The sequence below is a fragment of the Folsomia candida genome, unplaced genomic scaffold (assembly GCF_002217175.1).
Source record: "Folsomia candida strain VU population unplaced genomic scaffold, ASM221717v1 Fcan01_Sc021, whole genome shotgun sequence".
NCBI lineage: Eukaryota > Metazoa > Arthropoda > Collembola > Entomobryomorpha > Isotomidae > Folsomia > Folsomia candida.
Window position 1 is genome coordinate 2,567,046 of NW_019091213.1, and position 16,186 is coordinate 2,583,231.

General features: G+C 35.7%; 3 protein-coding genes across 14 annotated transcripts; 2 read left to right on the forward strand and 1 right to left on the reverse strand.

Annotated features, from left to right (window-relative positions):
- The first annotated feature begins 8 nt into the window (after window positions 1-8).
- LOC110858307 (cytoplasmic dynein 1 intermediate chain) lies at window positions 9-7,046 on the forward strand. Of its 11 annotated transcripts, none has more exons than XM_022107012.2 (15): window positions 9-428; window positions 1,897-1,987; window positions 2,062-2,158; window positions 2,232-2,347; window positions 2,672-2,704; window positions 3,948-4,004; window positions 4,841-5,186; window positions 5,266-5,520; window positions 5,608-5,725; window positions 5,798-5,954; window positions 6,031-6,105; window positions 6,177-6,340; window positions 6,409-6,493; window positions 6,600-6,781; window positions 6,862-7,046. In XM_022107012.2, exons 1-15 carry the CDS (start codon window positions 315-317, stop codon window positions 6,973-6,975), a joined length of 2,004 nt encoding a protein of 667 aa, XP_021962704.1. In that variant the 5' UTR covers window positions 9-314; the 3' UTR covers window positions 6,976-7,046. The 11 variants fall into 11 exon arrangements, with proteins under 11 accessions (XP_021962704.1, XP_035714680.1, XP_035714682.1 ...); XM_035858787.1 differs by lacking the exon at window positions 9-428 and adding an exon at window positions 1,334-1,801; XM_035858789.1 differs by lacking the exon at window positions 9-428 and adding an exon at window positions 1,335-1,801 and having other exon boundaries at window positions 4,868-5,186.
- A 265-nt stretch (window positions 7,047-7,311) lies between these two features.
- Window positions 7,312-8,544, reverse strand: LOC110858309 (cytochrome c oxidase subunit NDUFA4). 2 transcript variants are annotated; one of them, XM_022107019.2, is made up of 5 exons: window positions 8,404-8,544; window positions 8,056-8,154; window positions 7,847-7,993; window positions 7,748-7,766; window positions 7,312-7,654 (listed from the first exon to the last, which is right to left on the reverse strand). In XM_022107019.2, exons 2-5 carry the CDS (start codon window positions 8,119-8,121, stop codon window positions 7,617-7,619), a joined length of 270 nt encoding a protein of 89 aa, XP_021962711.1. In that variant the 5' UTR covers window positions 8,122-8,154; window positions 8,404-8,544; the 3' UTR covers window positions 7,312-7,616. The 2 variants fall into 2 exon arrangements, with proteins under 2 accessions (XP_021962711.1, XP_021962712.1); XM_022107020.2 differs by having other exon boundaries at window positions 8,374-8,478.
- Window positions 8,545-8,708: 164 nt separating this feature from the next.
- On the forward strand, window positions 8,709-13,856 carry LOC110858495 (transmembrane protein 161B). Its single transcript, XM_022107301.2, has 14 exons — window positions 8,709-8,967; window positions 9,102-9,205; window positions 9,287-9,446; window positions 9,527-9,640; window positions 9,703-9,785; window positions 9,864-10,079; window positions 10,156-10,193; window positions 10,282-10,360; window positions 10,439-10,517; window positions 10,597-10,652; window positions 10,739-10,913; window positions 11,000-11,096; window positions 12,210-12,358; window positions 12,453-13,856. Exons 1-14 carry the CDS (start codon window positions 8,965-8,967, stop codon window positions 12,570-12,572), a joined length of 1,473 nt encoding a protein of 490 aa, XP_021962993.1. The 5' UTR covers window positions 8,709-8,964; the 3' UTR covers window positions 12,573-13,856.
- Window positions 13,857-16,186: the final 2,330 nt, after the last annotated feature.

The following is a 16,186-nucleotide window of genomic DNA, read 5'->3' on the forward strand; positions in this document are numbered from 1 at the left end:
ACTTCTTGACAGCTCATCCCCTCATTTGCCCGGATTTCTTCTTATTATTATTATTATTTAGTAATTATTATTGACTCACAGAAAAACTGAACTGCAGTGGAATTATTAATTTTACAACTTATCGAGTGATTAGACTTATCAACCTTCAGACTGGTTGCCAGTTCATTGTTGCTCTCCAACAATCATTGGTCAACAATAGTCGTTGAACACCTGCAATGGTTTGATTTGATTGTTACATACAACTTCAAAGATTAAATTAGTTTACGGTGTTGTTTTTCGAATCAAATTAATTGGGATCAGCTCAAGAAGAAAGGATGGCTGACCGTCGCGCAGAATTGGAGCGGAAACGCGCAAAGTTAAATGCGATTAGGGAGGAGAAAGAGCGCATGAGGACGGAACGCGAAAGAAATTCACAGCTCAAAAGTTTGGCAAGTTATTTCTTCGTTTTTTGGGCGTTTATATTTATTTAATTATTGATTGGCAGTCAGTTGCTTAATTATTGCTGTATTTTATTGTATGGAATTGGTGTACAATTGCCGGCAACCATGTTTCTCCCAGAATTGCATAGCTTAAAAACTAGCGAGATTTAAAACTCGGCAAAAAACGGTATTGACGCTTTGCGCATAATATGTAATAGAAAAGAATGATGGCAGTTGCTCCAGGCATTTTATTTGCAGGTTTTTTCGTGATTCTTGGTCTGTCACATTATTCTTGGGTTGGACATTGTGGTTCTGTTACAGACAGACTGATGTTATTTACGCTTCAAGTATCTGGCTTTTCGACATAAAAACACGAGTAACGAGGCGAATGCGTTGAATTTCGATATACTTTTCGTGATGTCGTTTTTTTGTAAATGATGATGAAGCTAAAATGTTTGGGATGCATGAGAAATCTGTTGGTTTCAGTCAGTCAGTGTTATTCCAAACGTTTATAGCTTCAGAATATGAATTGTTTGGCAATTTAAATAAGAATATAAGTGTGCATTTCTTTTTACTTTTCATTTCATTCAGCGATTTAAAAATCTGTCTGACAGATAATTTGGTTTAGCTTTTAGATATAGTGACATTTAGCGTTTCGTGTTAAATTGGGATTTACTTTGTTAACTAGATCAGCTACCTACTTATATAATGCCAACTCTCATCTGGCATTCCTGCAATTAAGTAAATTAGATGTTGTTCATTTGTATAGTATAACTGCTCAATTTGTTTGTGCGTGCTACAACTATATACACGTCATCAATATGCATGTCCTCAGATCACCACAGAAAGGTTATTATATTTATAACCGTTTCTAAACAGTATTGCAACATATTGTAGCAAAGTCTGTTGTTTTCGACGACAAGACGATCTCATATTAATGTTTGGCAATTTGGCAGTTTATCACTTGTTCTGTTCAGCGTCTGTGTTCCAATTGTTCTAAAGTAGTATTATTTTACGTAATATTGTGCTGTCAGGTAATATTGATCAATTTGCAACATAAATCAATATCAGATCAGATTTGGGGTGTGCGATAAAAAGTTGTAATCCAAGTACACTACGCTACCTTCATCCAGTTCAACTTATTACTAGATTCAATATTTGGGCTCAATATTCGATGACAGAAGATTGATCGACAAAGACAGAGTATTCTCGATTGTGTTTTTAGTTTCGTCTTCTTATCCATCATTATAACAAAACTGAAAATGTTACCATCTTCAAAAAATTGGAAAGCGGAGAAAGAGAGGAAGCAGGCACGAATTAATGCTATGCGCGCAGAGCGAGAAGAACGCGTAAAAACTCGTGCCCAACAAATATCCAAAAAGGCATCGTAATGTTTAGAAATATTTTATTTTAATGTGGGAATCTGTCGTGAATGTTTATTTCGAAATATTGTAATCTTAATTCTTTGTTGATGTAGGATCCTGGTGCTGGTGGAGATGCGGGAGCGTCGCTGTCGATGGATGATGTGGATAAAATGCTGGGCTCTTTCAATATTGATCCCGTGTCCAGTAAGAATTATACTGAAAGTCACCGATCAGAATTTGGAATTTCATTTTAGTTAATAAATGAATGATTTTTTCAGAAGCAATGCACAGTTTAAACTCGATGGTCCCGTCGCCAGACTCCAGCTTACCGCACGACGGGAAGGATGGATCCTTGAGGAGTGATGATAGTCAAAAGTATGGCAGAAATATTTGTATTGCAAACAAATTCTATCCCAGTTGTGATATTGATTATTGGTTTGTTAATTAGGAAAAAAGTTAAACTCGTGGTGACCCAAGTGACCCAAACGAACATTCCTGCCCAAGAAAAAGTTGCGTACTCTAAGGAGACGCAGACTGCGCAAAGTGGACCTGATCATAGGGACTGTAAGTCTCCAATAAATCTTTCGACCTCTTTAACTTGGTTACACAGTTGGTTCAGAGTAGATCTATGTACTTCCTTCAAATCCTTTAGAATTTAGATTTACAGATATACTTTTAAAACACGGCTTTTTTACAATGTACCGTTTGAACTCCTCGGTTGAAAATATGTCATTCGACTAGTAAATTGAACTTTGCACAATAACCGAATTCATATTTGATAGGGTGAAATCTGTTTGAGAAAATTATTGAATTTCTACGATTATTCGTTTTGTGGGATAAATTTCATATAAATAATTAAATTATGATCTGACTTCCTATTATGCAAAGCCTACTATGATATGTGGCTGAAACCACGAAAAGGTACGTCTGTTGGTTTGGGCAAACAAGTTGTCTTTAAATCGTTCATTATATGTTTCTCATATATATACCCTCCAGTTTTTTACGAATTCTTTATCGTCATTTTCAAAATTACTGCTTATAAATATGGCTTAATATTTCCAAATGAATTTTGTACTTGATACACATGTCAGTCATTGAGTATTGTAAATTGTTTTATACTCCATTGCAAAAAAATTGCTGCTGGCGATTAAGCTGAAAAATGAGAGAACGCTTTGGGTTTGCAAACTCAATTGAATTTATGATGAAATTGTTGTAACGTTAAATGTACAATTTGTCCAGTGCGTTACGCTATTAGTCTGTCTTTGACAAGCTCAAAGTTTATTTGATTGTTGTCCAGCATGAACTAAATTACATAGCCGGCATGCAAACCACATATTTCATCAGTCAGTTTTTTTAATATTTATTTTCAAAGACTACATCGTCTTAACTTTACTAGTTGTTGTAGTTAGCAAATATTTATGTAGTTAGTTGAGTGTGTAGAGATTTTGAGAGACTTGACTTGAGTACTTGTTAGATAGAACTATTGATTGATTGTTGACTCTTTTTTTGTTTAATTTCGTAGCCCATGCATTCGACTATTACGGTAAGTCCTCGTCTTGTCTGTCGTACCGTGTCGTCAGAAAGCATTGCAAAAGTCACTTTATATACTTCCGTTAATTTGTCGTTCGTTATTCCTGAGTGATTCGTTAAACTGTAATTCTTACCATTTCATAAAAAGTTGTTGCCAGAATTTAAATCTGCAATACATGGGTCAGATAATAAGTTGAATCATTTCGTGGTTGTGCATTTTGCGTTTACTTATCTTTAGTTTTGATTCTTTGGGTGATGGGTTTATTATATTGTTTGTGCTATTATTTGTTGGTTTGTTTAGATTATTATTTAGTAATTATGTATGTATATTTAGAAGAAAGCTTCGGCTGAGCTAAAAAAAATCTCAATGGTCTGCTGGGCTATACAATTTCTTATCTCTCTCATTTTGAATCTGCATTCCCAAAGTAATAAGTTGTCTCATTTTTAATTACGCCATATAAAAAGCAATTATTGAATTATACGTATCGCGGATTGTTTACACAAGTATCAAATATTTTACTTTTTACGTTATTTTTTATTTATTTCCCCACATTTTTAATTGCCTTTTTTCAAGAATCTTTAAACTTAATGCCTCCTTTTAAAAGGACATTTTTATTTCTATTCTCCATTTTAGACGAATACAATCTAAACCCATCTATTGGGATGTTAGAATGGGATGACGAGTTTGCAGGTAGAACATCTTCACCATTGCGTCTTGTTCTTAATCCTAATCTTTTGGTTGGTAACATTTTTGCAAATTCGCGAATGCTGGCTATAAATACTTGCTCAAGTTTGCACCTTGTCCCCGTTGTTGGTCGGAAAGTATGTATACAGCTTTGTTCTAATTAATGTGCAATTTTACTATGTATGTATGTATGGTGTGGTCTACTAATAACTGGAGAAATTTTACACGGGCTAAAGTTATGATTTATTTTTACATGTTTAACACCGTTTTTATACTTTTTGTACCCAACTCCACTTCTTAACACTCGTATTCACTGAGTTGTGTCACGATTTTAATTCTTTTTTGGGTTCAGCTACATATCATTTTTTGCTTTGCTAAAATAATAATTGGAAAGTAATTGCAGTAATCTCTTGAGTAAATAATATTAAACGATTGGTAACCGATATCCATCCACCTGCTTAATTTTAAGAGCTTGTATTGTAAATTATTATACAACTTGGCAGCATATTGAGAAGAGAAGGTAAATGCAAATGCACCTCCACGCAATATAACGTTGTTTTGTAATTACCTAAAATTGTGAACCACACAAAATATTTTTGTTAAGTGACGGAAAGTAATTTATTTGCAAAAAGTTACCGTACAAAAGATAAACCAAAAAAACCTTGGAGGGGGAATAAATAACGGAACCCCTTTCAGCCTTTATTGGAATCTTTATCGGTTTTTGGTTAACTTGAAACGAGTGCTTTACCCGCTTCGGATAAGCTTCCAAACGCCTTATTGGTTTTGGTTTGGTTTTTTTCTCTCTTTTCCATTTTGTCCTGTGAAAAATGGCTGACACACAGTATTGGCTTTTGATGATGACCATCAAGCGGACGAAGAGGACTCCTCACTCACAATGGACCATCGGGGGCACAAGCTTCCTCCGGGAATATTGCCGCACGGCTTCCCCCAAGCCGTCGACGTCCAGCCTGCCCTCACGGCCGCGGAAAAGGAGGCCAAGAAGGAGAAGGAGGAGAAAGTTGAGAAACCCAAGGACTTGAGTGACGAGGAAAAACAAGTGCTAATCATGTCGCAGCCCTTTCAAAGATTTTTCGATAAATCGGTCCGAATCATGGAGCGAGCCTTGTGCGAACCACATGCAGATATTTTTATTGATTATTCACGATCTGCGGATTCAGATGATGCAAGGTATGTATTAAAAATAATCTTGCAGATAATAATGCATTAGGAATATTAATTTCATTTTAATTGGTCTTATATACTCTAGTGACGAAAAGTCTGCCACGAGATTATCCCTCAACAGAGTATTTTACGATGAAAAGTGGTCTAAGAATCGCTGCGTCACCTGTCTCGACTGGTCAGCTCAGTATCCAGAACTTTTAGCAGCAAGTTATTCCAACAATGAAGATTCGCCCCATGAACCTGACGGCGTTTGTCTCGTGTGGAATACAAAGTTCAACAAGACGACTCCAGAGTTTATTTTCCATTGTCAGTCATCAGTTACGGCTGTGTCGTTTGCAAAGTGAGTGTCTATCAATTATTATTTTGCATGAATTACAAACTACTACGTAATTACAAATAAATATATTTTGTATTGTTTTTTTTATAGATTTCATCCCAATCTTGTGCTTGGTGGAACATATTCTGGCTCTATTGTGCTTTGGGACAATCGCTTAGAAAAGAGGACACCTGTCCAGCGAAGCCCATTGACGACAAGTGCTCATACGGTTAGAAAGATGATGCACTCTAAAAGGCAAAATATGGTTCAAGAAAAATAATAGTTTTTTTATAATTTGCAGCATCCTGTCTATTGCCTTAAAGTAGTCGGTACCCAAAATTCTCACAACGTCATTAGTATTTCAACGGATGGGAAACTGTGTTCTTGGTCGTTGGACATGTTGGCTCAACCCCAGGAAATTTTAGATCTTCAGCATAAGCAGAACAAAGCGGTGGCAGGTAGAGGCAATCATCTATAGAAATGGCCCGCTTTTGTAATTATGTCAAATAAGAAGTATGCAATTTTTGTTTCCAGCCACGTGTTTGGCATTTCCACAAGGAAGCGTCAACAATTTTGTGATTGGTAGTGAAGAAGGGGCAGTTTATACAGGTAAAACTAATTCCTAATTCGAAGTAATTTACAAATTTGTCTGTATTTCAATTACAATTGTGTGCTTACAGCTTGCCGTCACGGAACAAAAACCGGAATTCTAGATAGTTTTGAAGGTCATCATCATGCACCAATTACTGGAATTCACCCTCACAATGCTTCTGGAGCTGTAGACTTTTCTCATTTATACTTAACTTCTAGTTTTGATTGGAGTGTAAAATTATGGAGTTTAAAGGTACCCAACTTCTCAGAAATTTATATATTTATAAATTTAGTATATTAATTTAATTAATGTTCCTTTAGGAAACCAAACCCATTTACTCATTTGAAGTCGGTGGAGACTACATTTACGACGTTGCATGGTCCCCCATCCATCCCTCAGTCTTTGGTTAGTCAGTGTTTAAAAGTTGATATAGATATGAGAATTAAGGACAGATTTACTAGAAATTTACTAGAATCATTGAAGTGCTTAATAACTATTAATATTTTTGCAGCCGATGTTGACGGTGCTGGCAAGCTGAACTTGTGGAATTTGAACAACGACACTGAACTCCCATCTGCCACAGTGACCGTTGATGGTCCTGCAGCCCTTAACCGAGTCTCATGGACACAGTCTGGTCTTCATGTCGTCGCTGCTGATGACATGGGCAAAATTTCCGTGTATGATGTGGGCGAGGTGCGTCACTTTTTACTCAATTCCGAGTAAAGGAATGTAGCTCAGTACTTTATTAACTTGTCGGTTTTCATACATTTTAGCAATTGGCCAACCCAAGACCTGATGAATGGACTAGATTTTCTAAAACCCTGACCGAACTTCAGATCAATCAAACTGGAGATGACTTGGATGCTATCACTATGAATTCGCGTTAATCTTGTTTGTTTCCTTGATTTAACTAATTACGAAATCCAAATAAACTGCTATCAATAATTATATAGTCAAACTACTTTATTCAGCGATATTTAACGAGCCAAATGCATAGTTTATTTATTATTTAGTAATTTTCAAGTCTCGATTTTGGGTAAGGGGTTTATTTCTTGCCCGATGTGGCAGTAAATTCACTAGTAAAAACTACTACTATTTCTAAATTTTAATTACGAAGGTTTTGATTTACCCAAATAAATAAACTGTTCACTTAAATTATCATCGTAGTAAATGCGTTTCAACTTTGAAGTGTTTGGAATAAGTATTTCTTACGGACCAAGCAATGAGGTGTCAGGTGGATTTATTATATTCTCATATTTTGTCGGAATTTAATTGTCTGGATGACTGACTGGACAAAATTTAATTCCGAAATATTACAAGGGATTTGGTACGCTATCCCACTTGAAAAACAAGGATTTAGATTTACGCTATTAGCAGTTTACAGTTTATATATTCTTATAGTTGAATCAATTTGCTAGCTAACTTGATGGACTATTCTGCTTCTATGGTGGTGGTGAAACATAGCTGGATTGAATTGCGTTGCAAGATATTTTGATTTCATTCACCACTCCCATTGTTCTCCGGCTTTTTACTTGTACTTGGGAGCAGGGCTTCCTTCCGTGTAGTCTGCAAATTATGACACAATGAATAATTACTTATCTGCATATATAGTTTATTATTAAATGGTGGTGGTGCATATTCTCGTTATAACCAACTTACCGCGACCAGAAGCGACAAACTGAAAAAATAGGTTTAATTAATATATACTTAACTTTAGAGACCACATATTCTTTTCGGGTAACTAACTAGTGTGTGTACCTTATATTGCTTGTTAGTATACTCATTCCAAGGTTCCGGGTTGGTTTTTCTATTCCATGTAACGTCCGGGCTTCTGGTAGCAAGACGGAAGATGTAGCCTCCAGCCAACAAGGCCCCAGCCGCCATTAGGGCGTAGATGGGTAAAATCTAATTAAGAGATACAGAGATTAGATTCCATAAAACGTTTGTTAATTTAACTTTGAACTTACAGCTGGATGCTTCTTAGCACTAGACCAGCTCAGTCCAGAAAGCCCGATGCCTTTCGATTTCGACATGTTGGCGATTTCAATAAAGGTCCAGGCGATCACCTAAAAAGTGCAATAATATTAACCCAAATATATCTACGTGTAAGTCACGTTTCACGTACAAGCAAATTCTTTAAAGTATAAAGTGCGAAGTGAAGCACAAATAACTTTTTATACGAATTAATTTTCAAAATACTAAATTGGAAAACATTAAAACATATACAGGAAATAGGAAACTCACGAATTTCAGAATCTATAATCTATCAACTCTATTATGCTTACCAAAAAGTGTATTATAAAATTTTAACTTACAAAATTTTCAAGTTTTCTAAATTTTTGAAATTTGAGCAGACAAAATTTATCACCAAATCACACGTCTCTCTTCTCTGCTGTTATAGTGAAGATCAAACTGCGGCGAATATGTGCTGGAATGGCGAGCCAAGGGACCATTCATCAACTGACACGTAGCCCCATCAGATATTCAATAAGACTGAAAATTTCTAGAAATTTTATTTCAGATAAGCTGCGACACTCTTCTGATAAGGGGTCCCCCTTCTTCGTGGAGGGTGAATTCTCCCCTGACCTGTGCAAGTTCGGGCCAAAAATACTTCCCCGGCAAACCTCAAAATCTCCAATTCTATGCCGCTGCTCTAATTTTGTTTTGGTTTTTTTTATTTCTGCAAAGTTAGGTATTTTCAAAATCTGGTCCATTTTCAGCAATGTGAGGGTTTTCTTTTCGAGCAGTGCCAGAGAGAAAGTGTGATAGAGTGAGTGACAAATTTGGACCTCTGTGTGGAAGAAATTGAATAATTGTGGAGTGACGTGAAAGCATTTGACCCATTCGCCGATTTATATTTTTTGTAATTACTTAAAATGGTAAGTTTATTACTCTAACTTTCATTTATTATTATTGGTTTTATTAGGAACAACTAACGTTGATAATTAAACTAGCCAGAAATCTAGTGAAAAAAATTATTTCTAATTATTTGTAATGTAATTAAATATTTTAGGCCATATTTGGAATTCAGCTAGCCTTTTCCATGATAGTGGCAAGTATCATTTCGAAATTGGGAGGAACACTGTCCCTAGCTCGATACTTGTTGTGCAATACTGGGTACGAGTTATATATTCTGCTGTGATAACTAATATTTACTAATTGTGACAATTTCTAATGTTGAATTTGTTTCATAAATAGGCTTATCCGTTACCTACACCCTACAGATACGGAGCTTCGAGAAATGGCAGGTGTACCAAAAGACATGTCTGGGGGTGGAAAAGGGAAGGGCAAGAAAGGGAATAAGGATGACTATAAAAGTCCAAACACGTTTCACGTTCCAAAAAATTTGGACATTACTGTAAGCTCAAAGTTTCCACTGTAATAATAATAATGAGATGGGAAATTGCGGTTATAAATTCATCTCTCTTTTTAATATAGTTAGAAACAGTAAAAGTGACACCCGTAGAAGTGATTCATTTACGATTTTATTCAGAATATCACTGGGTTTTGGATTATACAGTGTACGCCACATTACTTTACATAGTCACTGAGGTAAGTAATGGATAATTGCTGTGCGAAAGAAAGTAGTTAGCTAATGACTTGATCTGTTTTAGATTTACTACGCTTTCTTTAATGTCCCACAAGACGAAATGAACTTGTCGGTATATTGGTGTTTCTTGTCATTAGGCCTTTGCCTGTAAGTTGACTAAATATAAATTTATCATTTCCTTAGTGTAATTGTAATTAAATATGGTCCTCCTTTTCCTCCGTGTAGCAAAGTTTTGTGTTCTGTGACGGCCGTATATTTTCGTGGGGACGAAGTGATGGGAGAACGAGCCATGTGTATGGTGATGGGGGGAATTTATCTACTCGTGGCCATGATTATTCTTATCATTGATGAGAGCAACTTGGAAGTGGGAGTGGACCCAGCATATAAAAGCTTTCACGATCACGCCTCCGCGTTTTTACAGGCACAAGGACTTCCAACAGCGTAAGTCTCTTACTAAGCTCATGCTTTCAAAAACGTCTAATGATTGACAAAATATCAACTAACTATTCATTCGTAGTGGTCCAGCCTCCAAGCTTCTCATCAAGTTTACAGCAGGTATGATTTTTCTTATCTCAAATAATAACACATAAAACATTGAAAGGCTTAACGAAAAACATAATAAACTTTATTCCGTCATTTTCAGCCGTGGCAGGTGGAATGCTCGGAGTTTTATTCACCTTTCCTGGAATCAGGATGAGCAGAATGTTTTACGATAGTTTAAAGTGGGTTAAAAATTAATATTCAGCATAAACATTGTTTAAATTAAGTTATTGACATCTAAACAAAATATTATATTTCAGGTACTGCGAAGGCCGTCCATTTATTAAACTGCTGCTCAACTTATCATTTGTGTCGCCCTTGATCGTGGTAGCTATGTGGGTAAGTATCATCATCTAATGTAGGTTGGGGTTGTTTTTATGTATTCGTACGCACATACTGACTTGAAATTGTCATACAGATTCGTCCTATTGGTCGTGACTTATTTACAAATTCCTTTGGCCGTTCTCCAGCTTTGTGAGTATTAGATGCAGCACTTTGTCAGTTGACTTTAACTAACAACCTGACTATGTAATTAATTATGTACTTTTTTAATGTATTAGAATGACTGAGGAGCAATTTGAAACTTTCCGACTTGTGCTTGTTGTGTTGATGGTAGTTTTACGCGTAGCCATGATGCCTTACTTTCTCCAAGCGTTCCTCAACATTGCACAAGATAGACTGACTGAACTGCACAAAGAGGCTGGACGCATTTTGAATATTGACCTCCAGAAAAAGGTATAATATTATCGTGGGAATATTTTTCTCCTGCTTTTCAAAAAAGGCAATACAACTGATTAAGTATGTTATCTGTGTTGTTTCAGGTTGCCGGTGTGTACTACTACCTCTGCATCGTGGCATTGCAGTACATAACGCCGATTCTGATTGTCCTTCATTGTACCTTCCTTTATAAAACTTTAGGTATGAATATTATGTATTTATTTATTATTTGCTGGTTCAAAAAAAGGTGACCAAAGCCCTGCATTTCTAAATATGCATGCTTTCCGTTTTATGTCATACCATTGTGCAATTGGTTATGTGTGTAAGATTTCCATATTATCCCGTACGAATATCCGGTAAAAAGGGAGATTCTTCTCTAAACTCATTGTTTGGAACGTTTCTGTATATTTTTGGCATGATCTGTTGTTTTGCTATTCCCATTGTTGATCTTTTCTTGAGAGGATGCATTTATTATTTGGTTGGTGTGGTCTGCTCATTATGTAACGGGAGTTTTAATTTATTACCCACTCATTCAAATGCTTTTTCAGTTTCAATTAGATAGATTTTATACACAGAAGAAGAATCCCACTTCATTGCAGCTCCTGTTTAACAATGACAGTTTTTTTTATCTGAACAATGATAAACTTTTTCTTTGTTGGTTTTTCACCCTCAATTTATTATTTCTTATGCTACCAAAAAAGTAGTCGTCTCGTCGCTCCTCGTCTTCTCGGCAGAGAAGAAAAAGAATATTATTATTACACAAATTGCTACTCTTTCCATTTGTACATATTCCCAAGTTCTTGTCCGAGTTCCCAAATTTGAAAACCACAAAACTTAATCAAGTCTCAAAGTCAAAGTCAGTGATGCTTGGCGATAATATTTTTTAATGTGCCTGCCTCGGGATATTTTCATCCCAGAATGCTTACAAATATTAATGATGCTTTTATGATGGCTTCTGCATTTTCGATTACGCTACACGTAATTTTTGAGTACCATTATTGCTGAGGATGGCATCAAATCTCATAACATAATCCTAATGGTTGCAATTCAAAAGCAATTCAAAGGCTTTTGTTGCACTTTGAAAAAGAAAAAGATGACGTTTTGTATTGAGATTTAGACTTTATGTAGTGCGTTGTTGTGTACAGCAATGAGTTTTATGTTGCCCATTTGAGTCAGGAATTATTACGTTTTAAAAAGACCAATTTGTTTTTTATTACTCCTCATTTAAATATGTTAGTGGGTTAGGTTAAGAATTTAGGTGTTTGTTTTGTAGTATGAAATGTTTTAATGGTTCTATTTGTCCCATTTTTTAAGGAGGAGGTGGATCGTGGAACGGTTCCGTGAAAGCTGCCGACTTTGGTGCAAATGGAACCTCCCCCATTTTCTCTTCCGTGATGCCAGATACAGATGACGTGAAATATGCTGCCGAGCATTTTTCTGTAGCTTTATCATCACTCAAAGTTGTAAGTTTTAACGAATTATTAACCCAAACTAACTCTATGTTGATGGTTAATAGTGCACAATTTTACAATTATGTAAACTAAAATTTTGTTCTAGGTGTTCAGTCCTGTCGTGTTTCGAGGAATATTTGGGTTTCTTTCGTGGTGGTGTAATTTCCTTCTCTTGGCTTCGAGTGCAGTAGGAGCAGGGTATTTGTCATACCTCTCACACGCCTAATTATGCACAGGACGGCTTGGATAGAATAATCACAAAATTTTTCTATGCAATGACAAACCATACATACGAACCATCCAAACGTTTACGAAATATTTAGTTGACAAAGGAAGATTTCCAAAGAAAGACAATGAATATAGTTTTAGATGACACCTTGATTGATAAAACTCTGTGTTTACCTCAAGCGACCAAACTAATTCTGTAGACAGTAGTTCGTGTCGGGAAAAAAAGTATTCAGGCAGCTTTCGCCGTGTCCTTCCTTAAATACATAGATCTCATTGAGCCAAGGTAAAATTGATCTGGTTAGCAGTAGTATTAATATACATACATGTGTAAAAAGGCCTTTTCCATTACTCAATAACTTCAACTGATGCCTATATTTAAAAAATATGCTGATTTGGTCAGTTACTCTGTTCTAATTACATGCCCAGGACTGGTTTGCATCTGTCGTGTAATGACTGCAATGACAATATATTCTCCTTCAATAATTTTGACCGTGCTCAATTCCCATCCCTTCTCCAAACCCATGCAGCATGACTGCTATTTGGCTAATATGGTGATAATGGGGCGCAAGAAGAAGTGTCTAATCTTTCTCAAGTCACTCTCCAACTGTCGCGTTTATTTTTCCCGTTCCAAAGAATTATACTTCTTTTTCAGACTGTTGACGTGGTGTTTATGATAATAATAATATGGCTTAATGGGGTGCATTATACAGAAGATGAGTGTGCAGTTTTCTTTATTCTTGACATTTTGATTTCAACTGTTGACTTTTTTGGGATCCGAGTTCTTCTGTGTTTGTATCATGATTCTTGATTTATATCCCGGTGATGATTTCAATAGCCTAAACTCAAAGTCTTCCTACGGGTGACATATGGAAGTGATTGCTGGCATTGTTCACTCTTAAAATATAGCATTTGTTTGGTTAATCTACTTATGTTTTAATTGTGCTATATTGTTTAAAATGTTTGCTGTTGGGATTTTGCATTTTACAAAGCCTTGCTACTTATGTACTAGTCTACCCTCTTACATTGTGTAGCATGCACTAACATTTACCCCAATTAAAGAGTAAATTATCCTCTTATTATCAAGGCCAAATTATCATGATTACCAAAACCGCCAGACAAATCTTGTAGCGTAGAATAGTTTAACAAAATAGAGAAATATGGATGTAAAAACCACAAGAAATTAAAAATATTTACCTACCAGGAAATAAGTAGATAATTACTTACACAAACTGTTATAATTTTAAATTTTCAGTTATCAAATAAAGAATGAATGGCAAGTAACAGTGATTTTATTTTACGAATTTTGCATACAAATCGATATTTTTCCAAAGAGTGGGTCCGAATGCAAGATAAGAATACAAATTTGGATAAAAATAAGGGTGATGCAAATGATAAATGGTAATGCACCGCATGTTTTTTTTAAAACCAGCAGCAGGTGTGGTAAATGACACCAAAAAACTTGCATTCTTTCTTATGTAAAAGATCATTCATTCATCAGTCCGATTCGATTCAGTAGGTTTTTTTGTGTCGAGTGGACACACCAATTATTACTTTTTTAAAAAATTCATGGCAGTATCCCTTTTCGAAAAATTACTGTATAATTGTTGCAGTTTTCAGCGAATTTGTACAATTTTAAACTCTATTATCCTCTATGCACCCAAATTGCATTCTGCATGTATGTAATTGCTGACTAATAAATAAATCATGTTCCAAATTCAGCCTGCAACGGACAGAAAGTCTTTCATAAGTAATAAGTATATAATCATATTCCGTTAATTATCTCATTATTTATCACTAATTAATCCTGTCCCCATTTACAACTAATGGTGAACACATAGCCTCTCCAACCCAAATAGTATATGGTGGTTTTGTCATCTCTTGAATCTCATAACCGATTTGATACGTCTTCTTCTGACATGATTTCTTTTATTGTGAGACGACCATGAAAGTGGACCAAGCAGCGATTCTCAAAGCTATAATAACATCATCATTACGACAAAGATGATCACTCGGCTCGTCGTCCACATCTCAAAATAGCACATTCATCTCTACGAATTGATAGAATGTTATCATCAAGGAGTGAGACAAGCCTGCAGGATGCAAATTCTCTTTTATTTTCCAACGCAGGTAAAGGGAAACTAGGAATTGTGCCATGCAAAACAGATCTCATTATTATCCGCACAACTGAAAAAACACGCCGACAATGCTGGTCTAACAAAAAATGAGATTTGGGTCACCTTTTTTATGCACCTCGTCGGGGGGATCATCATCTATTCCACTTCTCACTCAAGTACTACCCGATCCGACAGTTCTGTTGGCATTTCTCTCTTTTTACATCAAAGCCAGAGTCACACCGCATCTCACGTCGAGTTACATGCACACGCAATAATGAGGGTAACAACAACTCTTCTTATCTAGCATCACGCAAGAAATGGCATGTTTTTGCTGCTTGAATGGAAAAAATGAAATGAAGTTTATTGAAATGAGGGTGGCAATCTTCTCGTCATCTCAATCATTATTTGCCTGGTGGGTGCACGTACTTGAGTGTGGAGTTTTGTCGACGAGGCTTCTTCTTGGCAGTGACATTGATTTAATTGTGCAAAATGTGAGATACTGTTAGCAAATAAGGAGGTAGGAGTAGCTTTGTTCAGATTTGATACGGATATCACGACGTATGATGACACTCTTTAAAGTGGAGTGTGTTTGTTGATGATGGAAATCTCATGGGAAAATGAGACAATTCATGGGAGCAGCAAAAGGAGATGGGATTTCCGGAACTTACCGTAACAATTTCAAACTTCATTTGGAAAAATCATGGATTACAAAACTTGAATAAAAATGTGACAAAAATTAATGTGAATAATTAATTAGAGGTACATCTACAATGAAATAGTGTTTTTTCGGGCTTAATGATTTTGATGTTGATACCTCAAAGTGTGGCACCTTACCTTTTGTGGTATAAAACACCTTTTGTGTACATAAATAATCCACCAGTATTCGAGATATAATCCAAATATATTTTTCTTTAGCCTTTGAGAAATTTAATTGTGGACCAAAACTTGTGTAAAGGTCAAGGAAATAACCCTTCAAATAATTTTGGGCGATATTTAGCAGATCATATTGAATTGGCTTGATCCATAATTTTGTAAGCAATACGAAATTCTGATAGTAACTCGTCGCCTTGTTTGAAGATTTGATCAGTGAATTTGATCCAGCAGAAATCGCATCGTACATAGTAGCATTTACTTCCAATCAATTTGGTAAAAACGGATAATCCGTACTAATTTGAATTCAATTACCAGATTATCTGATAGTTATTTCATAAATAATTTGACATGATTCTCTAAATCAGGCCTTGAGTCTTGCAAGGCAACTTTTATTATGCATAAATTGACTGCATGTCAATTGACGTACTTTCTTCTACTGACATACTGCTGGCAATTCGGACATGTAACCATTTATCTCTCTTCCATAACATAATATTACTTATAACACATTATTATAGGGATAACTTGGTGTTATTATATGTTATTACTGCTGCAGTAACATCCGGTAAACGACGCACGGAAATTGCATGTACACAAGTTTAGGTAAGTAAGTCATAAACCGAAC

Coding starts and splice junctions, on each gene's coding strand:
- LOC110858495 (XM_022107301.2), top strand. Junction 9,641..9,702: donor TACTTTACATAGTCACTGAG/GTAAGTAATGGA, acceptor GATCTGTTTTAG/ATTTACTACGCTTTCTTTAA. Junction 11,097..12,209: donor CTTCCTTTATAAAACTTTAG/GTATGAATATTA, acceptor CCATTTTTTAAG/GAGGAGGTGGATCGTGGAAC.
- LOC110858309 (XM_022107019.2), bottom strand. CDS start 8,121: ATGTCGAAATCGAAAGGCATCGGGCTTTCTGGACTGAGCTGGTCTAGT. Junction 7,994..8,055: donor GTGCTAAGAAGCATCCAGCT/GTAAGTTCAAAG, acceptor TCTCTTAATTAG/ATTTTACCCATCTACGCCCT.
- LOC110858307 (XM_035858787.1), top strand. CDS start 1,682: ATGTTACCATCTTCAAAAAATTGGAAAGCGGAGAAAGAGAGGAAGCAG. Junction 2,705..3,947: donor GTGGCTGAAACCACGAAAAG/GTACGTCTGTTG, acceptor TCTCCATTTTAG/ACGAATACAATCTAAACCCA. Junction 6,494..6,599: donor CATCCATCCCTCAGTCTTTG/GTTAGTCAGTGT, acceptor ATATTTTTGCAG/CCGATGTTGACGGTGCTGGC.